Source organism: Anomaloglossus baeobatrachus, chromosome 7 (genome assembly GCF_048569485.1).
Source record: "Anomaloglossus baeobatrachus isolate aAnoBae1 chromosome 7, aAnoBae1.hap1, whole genome shotgun sequence".
NCBI lineage: Eukaryota > Metazoa > Chordata > Amphibia > Anura > Aromobatidae > Anomaloglossus > Anomaloglossus baeobatrachus.
The window spans coordinates 60,807,621-60,825,706 of record NC_134359.1 but is presented as its reverse complement, the minus strand read 5'-3'; the positions used below and the strand labels follow the sequence as shown (position 1 = coordinate 60,825,706).

The 18,086-nt window shown below is 44.6% G+C and overlaps 1 protein-coding gene across 1 annotated transcript in view; it reads left to right on the top strand.

Annotated features, from left to right (window-relative positions):
* Positions 1-18,086, top strand: part of LOC142245878 (dynein axonemal heavy chain 11-like) — a 519,159-nt gene that overhangs the window by 309,123 nt on the left and 191,950 nt on the right. Inside the window, exon 51 of the mRNA XM_075318873.1 lies at positions 12,823-12,957. Within this exon, the coding sequence (XP_075174988.1) occupies positions 12,823-12,957 (135 nt within the window). The remainder of the gene's footprint in view (positions 1-12,822; positions 12,958-18,086) is intronic.

The window sequence follows — 18,086 nt, the reverse complement described above, 5'->3', positions numbered from 1 at the left end:
CACCTTGCTCAACATTTCGCCTGCTACTATGCGCCCTTGTCGATCCCTGTTCCCCATGGTCCCATGCCTGCTGCGTTGGTGATGATGAACGTCTGGACCTTGGTGATGTTGTTGTCCCTTGCACATATGAATCCTCCTGTAGTTCCTCCCCTTCATGTTGTCCCACCCCCTGACTCCGAATAGTGTTTAGCGTGTGCTCCAGCATGTAAATGACTGGAATCGTCATGCTGATAATGGCATTGTCAGAGCTAAACATATTCGTCGCCATGTCGAAACTGTGCAGAAGGGTGCATAGGTCCTTGATCTGAGACCACTCCATCAGGGTGATCAGCCCCACCTCTGCATCTCGTTGGCCCAGGCTATACGTCATGACGTATTGCACCAGGGCTCTGCGGTGCTGCCACAGTCGCTGTAACATGTGGAGAGTTGAATTCCAGCGTGTCGCCACATCGCATTTCAGGCGATGAACCGGCAGGCCGAAAGACTTCTGTAGCGATGCAAGTCGCTCAGCTGCGGCGCTTGAACGCCGGAAGTGAGCAGACAGTTTTCGTGCCCTGTTCAGAAGGCCATCTAGGCCGGGATAGTGTGTTAAAAATTGCTGCACGACAAGGTTCAACACGTGAGCCATACAAGGTACGTGTGTCACCTTGCCCAGGCGAAGGGCCGCACCCAGGTTTGCAGCATTGTCGCACACGGCCTTACCAGGCTGCAGGTTGAGTGGAGACAACCATTTATTAAACTCGGACCGCAGAGCTGACCACAACTCCTCAGCTGTGTGACTCTTATTACCAAGACATGTCAAGCTAAAGACCACCTGATGCCGTTGCGCTCGGCTGCCAGCATAGTAATGAGGCGTGCGTGATTCCTTCTGCGCAGTGAGAACGCTGGTGGCCTGACCAGGCAGGCTTGGGGCGGAGGTGGAGGACCCAGATGAGGTGGAGGATGCAGAAGCTGTGGCGGAACTTGGACAGACAGAGTATTGACACACAAGTCGTGGGGACGGCAAGACTTGTGCAGCAGACCCTTCACCATCTATCACCATAGTTACCCAGTGCCCAGTCAGCGACATGTAACGTCCCTGTCCATGCTTACTGGTCCAAGTATCGGTGGTGAAATGCACCCGTTCACACACAGAGTTTCTCAAGGAAGCGGTGATGTTGTGTGCGACATGCTGGTGTAGCGCGGGCACACCTTTCTTAGAGAAGTAGTGGCGACTAGGCATCTGGTACTGGGGCACAGCGACAGACATAAGGTCTCTAAAATCCTGTGTGTCCACTAGGCGGAAAGGCAGCATTTCGGTAGCCAACAACTTACAGAGGGATAGAGTCAACCTCTTAGCTTTGTCATGGGTCGGAGGAAGTGGCCTTTTATTTGACCACATCTGAGGGACAGAGATCTGGCTGCTGTGTGTAGACGGTGTTGAGTAGGGTGTCCCTGGAAAAATGCAGGTTTGTGAGGAAAGTGCAGGCGGAGACATGATGTTGCCTTCATCCAACGTTGGTGCTATCGATGTCTGAGAGAGCTGTACACACTCACTTGTTTCCCCTTCCAAACCAACTGACGACCTTACAAGCAAACTGCCTGTTGCAGTTACAGTGGTGGAAGTTTTGCATGGAAAAACAGGTGTGACAGCTGTCCACACAGTCCTAGAAGATGAAGAGCGCGCGGATGCACTGGAAGGGGCGGGCGGTGGATGGTTCGCTCCGCTAGCCGGCATTGCAGCACGGTGAGCTTCCCACCGGGACTTATGATATTTATTCATGTGACGATTCATGGAAGAAGTTGTCAAACTGCTGAGGTTTTGACCTCTACTAACAGAATCATGACAAATGTTACATATCACATGAGTTGGGCGATCTTTTTCGATGTGAAAAAAGGCCCAGGCTAGGCAAGGCTTAGAGGCCATGCGACCTGTTGATCCACCCCGAATAATGCTCATAGGCAGAGTGGTGGCTGAGGATGCAGTTGTAGACGTGCTACCAGTGCTCCGACTCTGTCCAGGAAGGCGCAAGGTAACTTCGTCGTCGGTTGCATCCTCCTCCACCGCCTCTGTTGACCTCCTCGAGTGCCTGACTGGGGGTTGACAGTAGGTGGGATCTAGAACGTCATCATCAATTGTTGTGTTCGCACTCCCCTCCCCCTCAGACCGAGCCTCTTCTTGCCCTGACCGAATATTTAAGTTGTCATCCCAATCGGGTATCTGCGTCTCATCTTCATCAGTATGTTCCTCATTGTCTATAACCACAGGTGTTACAGTTTGTGACAAAGGGTCAACATTATGCTCAGAAACTTGGTCCTCACGGCCTGAATCTGAGTCACAAAGGTTCTGGGCATCACTGCAGACCATTTCCTGTTCTGTACTCACTGTAGCTTGGGAGCAGACCTCTGATTCCCAGGCTATAGTGTGACTGAACAGCTCTGCAGACTCAGCCATCTCAGTTCCACCATACTGTGCAGGGCTGATGGAGACTTCAGAGCTGGGAGAAATCAAGTGTGATTGGGATGACAACTCAGAGGAATGGTGTTTTTTGGATGCGGTACTTGAAGTGGCTGAGAGGGCACTTGTTGGACCACTTGAGATCCATTCAAGCATTTTCCTTTTTTGCCCATCATCTACCTTTGTTCCTCTTGTTCGTGTCCGTAAAAAAGGGAGCACATCGGATTGTCCACAATAAGTAGTAGACATCTTACTTTTGCTAGTAGATGGTCTATCTTCAGCAGATGATAATGGAGCTTTGGCACCTTCCCCACTGACAAAACCTTTTTTGCCTTTTCCACCACGCCTCTTCCCCTTTCCACCAGCATCTGTCATTTTGCCACTCATGTTGATTGCGACAAGATTGTGGACTGAAAATGTGGTAGTAAAAATTGAGAGGTGGTGAAGATTGCAGTGGTGGTCTAGCTTTATTAACAGCAGAATAATAAAGAATAAATATCCCTGACAATGTAACTTAGTTATAATTCGTTGGAGTGTGCAACGCAGGCAGACGTGCTGCAAATGTCTTGGCACTAGTGGGACTATAGCAAAGTCCAATAGCCACGTATAGGATGCCACTAGGTTCACTGAGTGTGTGCTAGTATAATGGCTTAGTTATAATTAGTTGGAGTGTGCAACGCAGGCAGATGCGCTCTGCAAATGTCTTGGCACTAGTAGGACTATAGCAAAGTCCAATAGCCACGTATAGGATGCCACTAGGTACACTGAGTGTGTGCTAGTATAATGGCTTAGTTATAATTAGTTGGAGTGTGCAACGCAGGCAGACGTGCTGCAAATGTCTTGGCACTAGTGGGACTATAGCAAAGTCCAATAGCCACGTATAGGATGCCACTAGGTACACTGAGTGTGTGCTAGTATAATGGCTTAGTTATAATTAGTTGGAGTGTGCAACGCAGGCAGACGTGCTGCAAATGTCTTGGCACTAGTGGGACTATAGCAAAGTCCAATAGCCACGTATAGGATGCCACTAGGTACACTGAGTGTGTGCTAGTATAATGGCTTACTTATAATTAGTTGGAGTGTGCAACGCAGGCAGACGTGCTGCAAATGTCTTGGCACTAGTGGGACTATAGCAAAGTCCAATAGCCACGTATAGGATGCCACTAGGTACACTGAGTGTGTGCTAGTATAATGGCTTAGTTATAATTAGTTGGAGTGTGCAACGCAGGCAGACGTGCTGCAAATGTCTTGGCACTAGTGGGACTATAGCAAAGTCCAATAGCCACGTATAGGATGCCACTAGGTACACTGAGTGTGTGCTAGTATAATGGCTTAGTTATAATTAGTTGGAGTGTGCAACGCAGGCAGACGTGCTGCAAATGTCTTGGCACTAGTGGGACTATAGCAAAGTCCAATAGCCACGTATAGGATGCCACTAGGTACACTGAGTGTGTGCTAGTATAATGGCTTAGTTATAATTAGTTGGAGTGTGCAACGCAGGCAGACGTGCTGCAAATGTCTTGGCACTAGTGGGACTATAGCAAAGTCCAATAGCCACGTATAGGATGCCACTAGGTACACTGAGTGTGTGCTAGTATAATGGCTTAGTTATAATTAGTTGGAGTGTGCAACGCAGGCAGACGTGCTGCAAATGTCTTGGCACTAGTGGGACTATAGCAAAGTCCAATAGCCACGTATAGGATGCCACTAGGTACACTGAGTGTGTGCTAGTATAATGGCTTAGTTATAATTAGTTGGAGTGTGCAACGCAGGCAGACGTGCTGCAAATGTCTTGGCACTAGTGGGACTATAGCAAAGTCCAATAGCCACGTATAGGATGCCACTAGGTACACTGAGTGTGTGCTAGTATAATGGCTTAGTTATAATTAGTTGGAGTGTGCAACGCAGGCAGACGTGCTGCAAATGTCTTGGCACTAGTGGGACTATAGCAAAGTCCAATAGCCACGTATAGGATGCCACTAGGTACACTGAGTGTGTGCTAGTATAATGGCTTAGTTATAATTAGTTGGAGTGTGCAACGCAGGCAGACGTGCTGCAAATGTCTTGGCACTAGTGGGACTATAGCAAAGTCCAATAGCCACGTATAGGATGCCACTAGGTACACTGAGTGTGTGCTAGTATAATGGCTTAGTTATAATTAGTTGGAGTGTGCAACGCAGGCAGACGTGCTGCAAATGTCTTGGCACTAGTGGGACTATAGCAAAGTCCAATAGCCACGTATAGGATGCCACTAGGTACACTGAGTGTGTGCTAGTATAATGGCTTAGTTATAATTAGTTGGAGTGTGCAACGCAGGCAGACGTGCTGCAAATGTCTTGGCACTAGTGGGACTATAGCAAAGTCCAATAGCCACGTATAGGATGCCACTAGGTACACTGAGTGTGTGCTAGTATAATGGCTTAGTTATAATTAGTTGGAGTGTGCAACGCAGGCAGACGTGCTGCAAATGTCTTGGCACTAGTGGGACTATAGCAAAGTCCAATAGCCACGTATAGGATGCCACTAGGTACACTGAGTGTGTGCTAGTATAATGGCTTAGTTATAATTAGTTGGAGTGTGCAACGCAGGCAGACGTGCTGCAAATGTCTTGGCACTAGTGGGACTATAGCAAAGTCCAATAGCCACGTATAGGATGCCACTAGGTACACTGAGTGTGTGCTAGTATAATGGCTTAGTTATAATTAGTTGGAGTGTGCAACGCAGGCAGACGTGCTGCAAATGTCTTGGCACTAGTGGGACTATAGCAAAGTCCAATAGCCACGTATAGGATGCCACTAGGTACACTGAGTGTGTGCTAGTATAATGGCTTAGTTATAATTAGTTGGAGTGTGCAACGCAGGCAGACGTGCTGCAAATGTCTTGGCACTAGTGGGACTATAGCAAAGTCCAATATCCACGTATAGGATGCCACTAGGTTCACTGAGTGTGTGCTAGTATAATGGCTTAGTTATAATTAGTTGGAGTGTGCAACGCAGGCAGATGCGCTCTGCAAATGTCTTGGCACTAGTAGGACTATAGCAAAGTCCAATAGCCACGTATAGGATGCCACTAAAAAACACTTAGTGTGTGCAAGTATAATGGCTTAGTTATAATTAGTTGGAGTGTGCAACGCAGGCAGATGCGCTCTGCAAATGTCTTGGCACTAGTGGGACTATAGCAAAGTCCAATAGCCACGTATAGGATGCCACTAGGTACACTGAGTGTTTGCTAGTAAAATTGCTTAGTTTAAAAAAGTTGTAGTGTGCAATGCAGGCAGACGTGCTCTGCAAATGTCTTTGCACTAGTGGGACTATAGCAAAGTCCAATAGCCACGTATAGGATGCCACTAGGTACACTGAGTGTTTGCTAGTAAAATTGCTTAGTTTAAAAAACTTGGAGTGTGCAATGCAGGCAGATGTGCTCTGCTAATGTCTTTGCACTAGTGGGACTATAGCAAAGTCCAATAGCCACGTATAGGATGCCACTAGGTACACTGAGTGTGTGCTAGTATAATGGCTTAGTTATAATTCGTTGGAGTGTGCAACGCAGGCAGATGCGCTCTGCAAATGTCTTGGCACTAGTGGGACTATAGCAAAGTCCAATAGCCACGTATAGGATGCCACTAGGTACACTGAGTGTTTGCTAGTAAAATTGCTTAGTTTAAAAAAGTTGTAGTGTGCAATGCAGGCAGACGTGCTCTGCAAATGTCTTTGCACTAGTGGGACTATAGCAAAGTCCAATAGCCACGTATAGGATGCCACTAGGTACACTGAGTGTGTGCTAGTATAATGGCTTAGTTATAATTAGTTGGAGTGTGCAACGCAGGCAGACGTGCTGCAAATGTCTTGGCACTAGTGGGACTATAGCAAAGTCCAATAGCCACGTATAGGATGCCACTAGGTACACTGAGTGTGTGCTAGTATAATGGCTTAGTTATAATTAGTTGGAGTGTGCAACGCAGGCAGACGTGCTGCAAATGTCTTGGCACTAGTGGGACTATAGCAAAGTCCAATAGCCACGTATAGGATGCCACTAGGTACACTGAGTGTGTGCTAGTATAATGGCTTAGTTATAATTAGTTGGAGTGTGCAACGCAGGCAGACGTGCTGCAAATGTCTTGGCACTAGTGGGACTATAGCAAAGTCCAATAGCCACGTATAGGATGCCACTAGGTACACTGAGTGTTTGCTAGTATAATGGCTTAGTTATAATTCGTTGGAGTGTGCAACGCAGGCAGATGCGCTCTGCAAATGTCTTGGCACTAGTGGGACTATAGCAAAGTCCAATAGCCACGTATAGGATGCCACTAGGTACACTGAGTGTTTGCTAGTAAAATTGCTTAGTTTAAAAAAGTTGTAGTGTGCAATGCAGGCAGACGTGCTCTGCAAATGTCTTTGCACTAGTGGGACTATAGCAAAGTCCAATAGCCACGTATAGGATGCCACTAGGTACACTGAATGTTTGCTAGTATAATGGCTTACTTAGAATGAGTTGGAGTGTGCAGAGGACAAGAGGGTACAGTGGCAGGATTGTGGTGCTCTGGGTAGAGGAATGGAAGCCTGCCTTTCTATTCCCTCCTAATGGTGAAATGCAGGGAGGAAATCCCTGACCTGGGCTACACAGACGCTGTTGCTGTTTGCAGGACCTGTCACTTATGGCTCTCTGACCCTGCCGCTTTGAGCCCTTAAAAGGACTGCTAGAATGTGCTCTCCCTAAGCTGTCTAACGCTGTGTATGCAGCGCATACAGCTGTATCGGCTATAGGACTCAGGAGGACGGAGCTGCGACACTGATGTCTGACACCAAAGACGCAGAAGGCAGATAATGGCGTTCGTGAAGAAAATGTCCGGTTTTATAATGCAGGGACATGTGACATGCAGATCCTATCACACATGCCGTTGCTTCTCTGGCTCAAAGTCCACTTAGGTGTGTGTGTGTCTGTGATTGGCTGACATGCTGGCCCGCCCCACAAGACGCGCGCGCTTAGGGAAGGAAGACAAGAAAAAAAAAAAAAAAAATGGCGATCGCCATTATAGAAACAGCAGTGATCTGAAGGCGCTGTTCACGCACACTATACACTGAAATGTGATAATAGTTTGATTCACAGAGTGACTTACACTATTACAGCAGAAACCAAGCTAGGATTTAGCTGTTTTTTGGCTGCTAGAACCGTTCTCGAACGTTTCTAGAACTATCGAGCTTTTGCAAAAAGCTCGAGTTCTAGTTCGATCTAGAACATGCCCCAAAATCACTCGAGCCGCGAACTGGAGAACCACGAACCACGAACCGCGCTCAACTCTATCCGTACCCACTGTATAAGAAATCTCATTCTAATATAGATTTTCCTTAGGTTTCAGGCTGTAAATAGGGTAAAAAAAATAGAAACCTAGAAATGTAAAATTTTAAAACAAGACTCATATATACTCACATATTTATTTTCTTACAGCTATAAAATCTAGAAACATATTAGCAGGCACATTTCCTAATTTACTACTTATTTAAACATTACATTTCTGTTTTACATGAAGTACAAAATAAGTTTTGAAAGGAAGCTGATGATGAAGAAGAAATGCAGCGGGCATTTAATAACTAGAACAACGGCGAGATAATTAACGGGCATGCATAAAGATTCATGCTTTATACCAAAATTTTAATTTTGCACATAAATGTGCCTGATGTAGGCAGCATTTAATCACCTAGCTGACAGGAGTAACTACTTTCATTTAACCTTGACTGAAGATCATGAATTCTAACAGGTTTAATTGGGTACATCATTTAACAGAATGAACAGAGCAAATTTTTCTCAATTCATAGCGCCTGATTGACATGCACCAGCAATGCTACGCCGCGCAATTAACGTTGTTCTGTATTCCAGGAATGGACAGCAATTGCCATAGTGATGTGACATTGTTTGATCATAGTGGCTTAAAAAAAAAAAAGCGAGTTGTCTTACTCCTTGTTTAGAAAAGAGTAAAGTTTAAAATTACGGATAAAAATGAGACATTTGTGATTAGTTCCTTTACTGTTTATTAAAAATTAGTCACATTGATATGACAAAGGTGGAAAGGACAAATTGTAGAAGACAGTGAAAGTTCGACTCTTCTCTCCAAGACCAAAGTTGCTCTAAAGGAAATAATGAAATAATGAATTTTTAAACCTAATTTAAAAATGAGGTTTTCTATACATTCTGTAATACAGACTAATCTGTGTGATGTATGGTATCTATCTATCTACAGTCATATGAAAAAGTTTGGGCACCCCTATTAATGTTAACCTTTTTTCTTTATAACAATTTGGGTTTTTGCAACAGCTATTTCAGTTTCATATATCTAATAACTGATGGACTAAGTAATATTTCTGGATTGAAATGAGGTTTATTGTACTAACAGAAAATGTGCAAACCGCATTTAAACAAAATTTGACCGGTGCAAAAGTATGGGCACCCTTATCAATTTCTTGATTTGGACCCTCCTAACTACTTTTTACTGACTTACTAAAGCACTAAATTGGTTTTGTAACCTCATTGAGCTTTGAACTTCATAGGCAGGTGTATCCATTCATGAGAAAAGGTATTTAAGGTGGCCACTTGCAAGTTGTTCTCCTATTTGAATCTCCTATGAAGAGTGGCATCATGGGCTCCTCAAAACAACTCTCAAATGATCTGAAAACAAAGATTATTCAACATAGTTGTTCAGGGGAAGGTACAAAAAGTTGTCTCAGAGATTTAAACTGTCAGTTTCCACTGTGAGGAACATAGTAAGGAAATGGAAGAACACAGGTACAGTTCTTGTTAAGCCCAGAAGTGGCAGGCCAAGAAAAATATCAGAAAAGCAGAGAAGAAGAATGGTGAGAACAGTCAAGGACAATCCACAGACCACCTCCAAAGACCTGCAGCTTCATCTTGCTGCAGATGGTGTCAATGTGCATCGGTCAACAATACAGCGCACGTTGCACAAGGAGAAGCTGTATGGGAGAGTTATGCGAAAGAAGCCGTTTCTGCAAGCACGCCACAAACAGAGTCGCCTGAGGTATGCAAAAGCACATTTGGACAAGCCAGTTACATTTTGGAAGAAGGTCCTGTGGACTGATGAAACAAAGATTTAGTTGTTTGGTCATACAAAAAGACGTTATGTATGGAGGCAAAAAAACACTGCATTCCAAGAAAAGCATTTGCTACCCACAGTAAAATTTGGTGGAGGTTCCATCATGCTTTGGGGCTGTGTGGCCAATGCCGGCACCGGGAATCTTGTTAAAGTTGAGGGTCGCATGGATTCAATTCAGTATCAGCAGATTCTTGACAATAATGTGCAAGAATCAGTGACAAAGTTGAAGTTACGCAGGGGATGGATATTTCAGCAAGACAAGGATCCAAAACACCGCTCCAAATCTACTCAGGCATTCATGCAGAGGAACAATTACAATGTTCTGGAATGGCCATCCCAGTCCCCAGACCAGAATATCATTGAAAATCTATGGGATGATTTGAAGCGGGCTGTCCATGCTTGGCGACCATCAAACTTAACTGAACTGGAATTGTTTTGTAGACAGGAATGGTCAAATATACCTTCATCCAGGATCCAGGAACTCATTAAAAGCTACAGGAAGCGACTAGAGGCTGTTATTTTTGCAAAAGGAGGATCTACAAAATATTAATGTCACTTTTATGTTGAGCTGCCCATACTTTTGCACCGGTCAAATTTTGTTTAAACGCGGATTGCACATTTTCTGTTAGTACAATAAACCTCATTTCAATCCAGAAATATTACTCAGTCCATCAGTTATTAGATATATGAAACTGAAATAGCTGTTGCAAAAACCCAAATTGTTATAAAGAAAAAAGGTTAACATTAAAAGGGGTGCCCAAACTTTTTCATATGACTGTATCTATCTACATCTATCTATAGAGTTATATGTGAAAGTTATTAACAGTAATAAAAACTACTGGTAATGTGAACAGTTAAGCAAGTTAAAGATGAAATGATCTCTAAAAGGCATAAAGTTAAAGATGACACATTTCCTTTATATTTTAAGCAAAAAAAAATCCTTAAATTTTCATCTTTTACATTTTAAAAATTTCATAAAGGAAAATGGGCTGATGCAAAAGTTTGGCACTCTCGGGAGATTTGTGTACGCAGATAACTTTGACCTAGATTTCAAACCTTAATTAGGCTGCTCTGACATCAGCGGTATTCTGCTGCAATGCCGGATCCGTCAGAAATGCGGTACAGTTCAATACAGTTAAATGGAATCGCACAAATGACGGGGGCGGGTACGATCGATCGTGAAATCACACGATTGGTCGACCCGTGTAAAGCAGGCATAAGTCTTCACTATATCAGTAGATGAGGTATCAAAGACTGTGGAAAGAAAGGCACATAGGGTCTTACCAGATAAAAACAAATAAGGATAAAAAATATGCTCATAAAGTGACTCTAGTCAGAATTTAAAAAAATGGCTCGGTCCGGTCATGAAGGTCAAAACAGACTCAGGGGTGAAGGGGTTAATGAGAGGAAGGTGAGATAATAAAGTCATCTATGTTGCATCCTACAAATAATTATGTTGACAAAATGATAACATTGCCACAGGTACCTGGATGGTAGAGATTAGCCTAGAAGTGCATTGGTGGCGTGTTACATAGTTACATAGATACATAAGTTGAAAAAAGTCCTCCGTCCATCTCGTTCAACCTTCCTCCACCAATTATAAATGTTGTCATTAAGTCACTTATAACCAACAATGTTGTGTGTACTGAGGAAATCATCCAGCCCTTTTTTAAAAGCTGTTATAGTATCTGCCATTACTACCTCTTGTGGTCGGCATTCCACAGTCTGACTGCTCTAACTGTAAAGAACCCTTTCCTATTTAGCTGTCGGAATCGCTTTTCTTCCACTCGCAGTGAGTGCCCCCTGGTCCTTAGTATTGTCTTTGGAAGAAATAAGTCATGTGCCAGTCCTTTGTATTGACCACACATGTATTTATACATATAAATGAGATCTTCTCTGAGTCGTCTTTTTTCCAAGTTAAACAAATCCAACTTTTTCAACCTCTCACCATTCCTTGTAGTAGTCTAATTAACCGCCTTTGAACTGACTCTAAAGGGTGCTTTACACGCTGCAACATCGCTAACGATATATCGTCGGGGTCACGTCGTTAGTTACGCACATCCGGCGTCTTTAGCGACATCGCAGCGTGTGACACCTAGGAGCGATGATCAACGATCGCAAAAACGTCAAAAATCGTTGATCGTTGACACGCCGCTCCTTTTCATAATATCCGTTGGTGGTGCATGCCGCTGGTTGTTCGTCGTTCCTGCGGCAGCACACATCGCTATGTGTGACACCGCAGGAACGACGAACATCTCCTTACCTGCGTCCACCGGCAATGAGGAAGGAAGGAGGTGGGCGGGATATTCCGCCCGCTCATCTCCGCCCCTCCGCTTCTATTGGACGGCTGCCGTGTGACGTCGCTGTGACGCCGCACGAACCGCCCCTTAGAAAGGAGGCGGTTCGCCGGCCAGAGTGACGTCACAGGGAAGGTAAGTCCTGTGTGACGGGTGTAAGAGATGTTGTGACACACGGGCTGCAATTTGCCCGTGACACATTTTTAAATGTCCTCTTTAAAATGTGGAGCCCAAAACTGGATCCCATATTCAAGATGTGGCCTTACAAGTGATTTATAGAGGGGTAACAATACGTTGGGATCATGGGATCTAATCTCTCTTTTTATACACCCTAAAATCTTGTTTGCTTTAGCAGCTGCTGCCTGACATTGAGTGCTGCTGCTCAGCTTATTTGTAATGAGAATACCCAAGTCCTTCTCCTGTTCTGTAGTCCCGAGGTTACTTCCATTTAATATATACGCAGCTATAGGATTACTCTGTCCTGGGTGCATTACTTTACATTTATCAACATTAAATCGTATTTGAAAAGTGTCTGCCCATTCCGATATCACTGGGGGGCGTCTCCATACACTGAGTGCTGTTGCACTCAGAGTGTATGGACACGCCCCTAGTGCACTGCCAGGGTCATTTACATATGGCTTCAAAGCTCGGCACATTTGTTTACTACAAGACATATATAATTTATATTGTTGTTCTACATCATTTATAGCCATAACATTAGTTTAATTAGTAAAAAATCATCCTGACAAGTCCCTTTTAAAAGCATATTTATTAATATTCTAACCAAATCACAATAACTCAATTTTGGAGAAATATGCCATGAGGTTTCCTTTTATGCACAGCAAGAATTTTCATGCTTCCCGTTCAGGTTTGTTAAATAACCTAGTAATGCACATTTGTAATAGTTAATAATCTATTTTTTTTCCTTTCATTATTTTATAAAGTTTTTGAAATTGAGACATTTTTTTTTCTTTTATCATTTAAAGGAACTAGACACCAACTTGGCCGCCTTAACAGCTGCCTTCGAAAAAGCCACTGCAGAGAAAATCCGCTGTCAAGAGGAAGTGAATAGAACTAACAAGACCATTGAGCTGGCCAACAGATTAGTGAAAGGTCTGGAGGTGAGGTCCTACAGGGCAGGCTAATGAAGCAACCTACAGAAAGTACTTCTTTGTTATACACTACTGATCTGGCAATAACAGAGGCTCTTAGCTGGGAAACTGATGAGCTGAAAGGAATTATATCATTATCATGCATTTATTTTCATGGGAGAAAACGTATTTCTGACCTTTCTATATTTCGAGCACTTCTTTGTTGAGCTTCAGCGAGAACATGAAACGACGAACCTAAACCAGTAGCCATAAATTTTTGGAATATTAAGTATTATGTATCTGCCATAAATGTGATTAATTAAAATGCAAGGAGCGCTAATATCAATAAAACAACGTTAATGGCGCTTTTAAGGACCGGTTTGTCTGAAGATGTTGTCACTTGGCCAGTTGTATATAACCCGTTATGTGCCAACTGGCTTCTTTACAATCAGGTTACGAATTTATGTAGTTGATTTGGGTTAATTTTGCTACTTTTTAGCCAGGATGGATCTACGTGGAAAGGATTATCAGCCGGTCATATTCAAGAAATTAATCTTAATCCAGTCGGTAAATTACGGAATTCCCAGCAATGTTCATTTGAAGATTAATTTGGTGAATCTTTCGCCTATGCTTGACTCCTGTTCAGTATGTTATTCCATAGTAACAGGATTTGTTTGAATTTCAATTGCATAACCAAATAAAAGAGGAACACAAAGGTAGAAGAACCCAGAGCCAAACAGTCCATCTGCTTTTTATTTTTTGGTTTAAGTTTGGTCAGAGAAAATTCCCAGAAGAGCAATTGTAGGGTACGACACTGGAAAATTGGAATGGTTAATATTTACAAACTAGGCTTGAGCAAAAAGACTTGCCTGGTTCAGCAGCCACGTTAGTACTCCACAGCCACTGGACCAGATCCCTGTGAATGTCCTCCTACCTGCCGGGATTCCTGGCGCTTCTTCTGGGGATACTAGAAAGTAAGTGTAGGGTCGCAGGGATCTGGTCCAGGGTCCTGCAAATCATTTTGCTCAACTCTATTATCCTGGTGTCATGGTTTCGTCTCCCCTGCCATATGGTTAGGGGGTGGAGCCTTTCCCTGGGCCTCATTTCCGGTGCCTGGACCCTTTAAATGGGTTCATCTCTGGTGAACTGACGCCGGCTATAAACTAAGCTCTGCTCTGCTGTGACTGCTGGTCCCTGTAAGTTTTTGATAGTGATCTGTTTCCCCTGTGCTCCCGTCCTTTGTCTGTGTCTCGTCCCCTTGATCTCTGTCTGTCTCCCCTGACATACCTTCGTTCCTTCCTGCCCGCTTCTTGTTCTTTCCCCCTCCTACCTCCCCTCCTTGGTTTCTTTCTCTGGTAATGACCTCGGCCTGACCCCGACCTTTCTCCTGCACGTCCCTCTAATCTGTTACTGCTTCTCCTGTGTTCAACCCGGCCTGTCTGACCATCCTCCACACACCTCGTGGCATCTGCTCCCCCTGCTGGTGCTGTAAGGTATTGCATCAGACCACACTGTGTTTCAGATCCCCGGCTGATTTTTGCACAGTAGTGTTTCTATCCATCAGGACTCCAACTCCCCTTTCTGGTGTCCTGACACCAGGGAGCTAGTCTGATTGCTGTATGTGGAGTCGGAAATAAATGTTTCCCTTAATATGGAGCTTTCTGTCTGCCCCATGAGGCTTTTGCCTTCCTCAGGATGAGGGTTGCAGGGATCTGGTCTGTGGGCTATAAACTACTTACATGATGGCTGGATCAGGGCCCTGCGAATCATTTTGCTCAACTCTATTATCCAGGGAACTAGTTTGATTGCCGTATGTGGAGTTGCAAAACAGTTTATTCCCTAATATGGAGCATGTAATGCATTAGGCTTATGCGTATGCATTGCTTCCCCCGCCCATTGTCGTCTGTGCTTGGTTGCAGTCAGACGCACACCCACACTGAGTGACAGCGTGCATGACGCTTCCAGTCACAGACCCGGTCTATAGCGTACAGTAAAAATAAATAAATAAATTGTTGTAGGGTCCCCCCATATTACGGTACAAAACACAGATAAAGCATACCGCTAGAAGCTGCAGCCCCCAGCCATGTGCTTATCTTGGCTGTGTATGCAAATAAAAGGAACCGCATGTGGCTTTTTTAAAAATGATTCAACTAAATAATTTAAAAAAAACAGCGTGCGGTCCCCTCCAATTTTGATACCCAGCCAAGATAAAGTTGGTATTCATAGGCTGGGGAGACCCATGGTTATTGGGAGCCCCCCCTAGCCTAAAAATAGCAGCCTGCCATCGGCCAGGATTGCCGCATTTATTAGATGCGATAATCCCAGCACTTTACCCGGCTTTTCCCGATTGCCCTGTTTTGGTGGACCATTGATATTCACTTACTACATTGGCATAGTACATACTGCGATATAAAGATGTGACATTCATATAATATCAAGTACAATATTATAGCTTTACACTAAGCTTTTGGCAATTTTTAAGCATATACATACCATTAATAAAAATACTAAATGTGAACACAGAGTATTATTTTAATGCTACAGTCTGGTATGGTTTATTAAGAATCTATTGAAGGTGAAATATTGTACCTTTAACAGCTATGTGGAATAAGCTCCAATATAAAATCTTCTAACAACAATACCAGCTTTTATATATGGCTGTGATCAATACATATTGTTAATAATAAACTGCTAGTAAAAAAAGGAATCTCAAATTATACAGTAGTATCAATGACAATATTGTAATTAATCATAATAGTAATGCTATTGTGTCAATGTAATCGGTTTATGCCTCCATTATTTAATTTCTTCTTGCTTGATCAAACATTGTTTTTTATTGAACGCAGAAGACAGAGACCTCGCCAATTATTGGTTATGTACTACATAGACTAAAGCCCGCTACACACGCTTCAATATATCTCACAATCCGTCGTTGGGGTCAAGTTGTAAGTGACGCACATCCGGCATCGTTTGTGAGGTATCTGCGTGTGACAGCTACATGCGATCAGGATTGAACGCAAAACCGTTGATCGCAAACACATCTTATCATTCTCTAGAATTGAGCGTTTTGTTGCACGAACCTAGTCAATTGTAACGTGTGACATCCCTCATACGATTTTGGTGTCTGATGCTATGTGCGCAGGTGTGCGCTCTGCACCGCAGCTTCAAAAAGGTCTGCTTCAGAGCGCAGCTGAAAAGCTGCGTTCTGAAGCGCCTCACAATGTCTGTCATGCACTAATCTCTGTCAGTCCGTCACTATCTCTGTCCCTCACTCTCAGTCCATGTCAGTCTATCCCCCTCTCTCATATACTCACCGATCCCCGATCCCTGGCGCTGCACGGCATTCACACTGCTCCGGCGGCTTTTACTGTTTTGAAAAAGCCAGCCGCCCATTAAACAATTTCGTATTCCCTGCTTTCCCCGCCCACCAGCGCCTATGATTGGTTACAGTGAGACACGCCCCCACTCTGAGTGACAGGTGTCACACTGCACCCAATCACAGCAGCCGGTGGGCGTGTCTATACTGTGTAGTGAAATAAATAATTAAATAATTAAAAAAAACGGCGTGCGGTTCCCCCCATTTTTAAAACCAGCCAGATAAAGCCATACGGCTGAAGGCTGGTATTCTCAGGATGGGGAGCTCCACGTTATGGGGAGCCCCCCACCCTAACAATATCAGCCAACAGCCGCCCAGAATTGCCGCATACATAATATGCGACAGTTCTGGGACTGTACCCGGCTCTTCCCGATTTACCCTGGTGCGTTGGCAAATCGGGGTAATAAGGAGTTATTGGCAGCCCATAGCTGCCAATAAGTCCTAGATTAATCATGTCAGGCGTCTATGAGACACCCTCCATGATTAATCTGTAAGTTACAGTAAATAAACACACACCCGAAAAAATCCTTTATTAGAAATAAAAACACACACATATACCCTGGTTCACCACTTTAATCTGCCCCAAAAAGCCCTCCTTGTCCGGCGTAATCCAGGATGCTCCAGCGTCGCTTCCACCGCAGCTGCATGGAGGTGACCGGAGCCGCAGCAGACACAGCCGCTCCGGTCACCTCCATGCAGCAAATGAACACAGCCGCGCGATCAGCTGCTGTCACTGAGGTTACCCGCGGCCACCGCTGCATCCACCGGTGGCCGCGGGTAACCTCAGTGACAGCAGCTGATCGCACGGCTGTGTTCATTTGCTGCATGGAGGTGACCGGAGCGGCTGTGTCTGCTGCGGCTCCGGTCACCTCCATGCAGCTGCGGTGGAAGCGACGCTGGAGCATCCTGGATTACGCCGGACAAGGAGGGCTTTTTGGGGCAGATTAAAGTGGTGAACCAGGGTATATGTGTGTGTTTTTATTTCTAATAAAGGATTTTTTCGGGTGTGTGTGTTTATTTACTGTAACTTACAGATTAATCATGGAGGGTGTCTCATAGACGCCTGACATGATTAATCTAGGACTTATTGGCAGCTATGGGCTGCCAATAACTCCTTATTACCCCGATTTGCCAACGCACCAGGGTAAATCGGGAAGAGCCGGGTACAGTCCCAGAACTGTCGCATATTATGTATGCGGCAATTCTGGGCGGCTGTTGGCTGATATTGTTAGGGTGGGGGGCTCCCCATAACGTGGAGCTCCCCATCCTGAGAATACCAGCCTTCAGCCGTATGGCTTTATCTGGCTGGTTTTAAAAATGGGGGGAACCGCACGCCGTTTTTTTGTAATTATTTAATTATTTATTTCACTACACAGTATAGACACGCCCACCGGCTGCTGTGATTGGGTGCAGTGTGACACCTGTCACTCAGAGTGGGGGCGTGTCTCACTGTAACCAATCATAGGCGCTGGTGGGCGGGGAAAGCAGGGAATACGAAATTGTTTAATGGGCGGCCGGCTTTTTCAAAACAGTAAAAGCCGCCGGAGCAGTGAGAATGCCGTGCAGCGCCGGGGATCGGGGATTGGTGAGTATATGAGAGAGGGCTGCTAACTTCAGTTACTCAGGAGATTAGCGGTCACCGGTGAGTCTTCACTGGTGACCGCTAATCAGGGCGCGACACAGACAGAGCCGCAGCATGACAATGAAGTCGGGTGAAGTTCACCCGAGTTCATTCTGATCGTGCGGCTCTTTCTGTGTCTGCTGTCATCGGCCATTCAGCTCT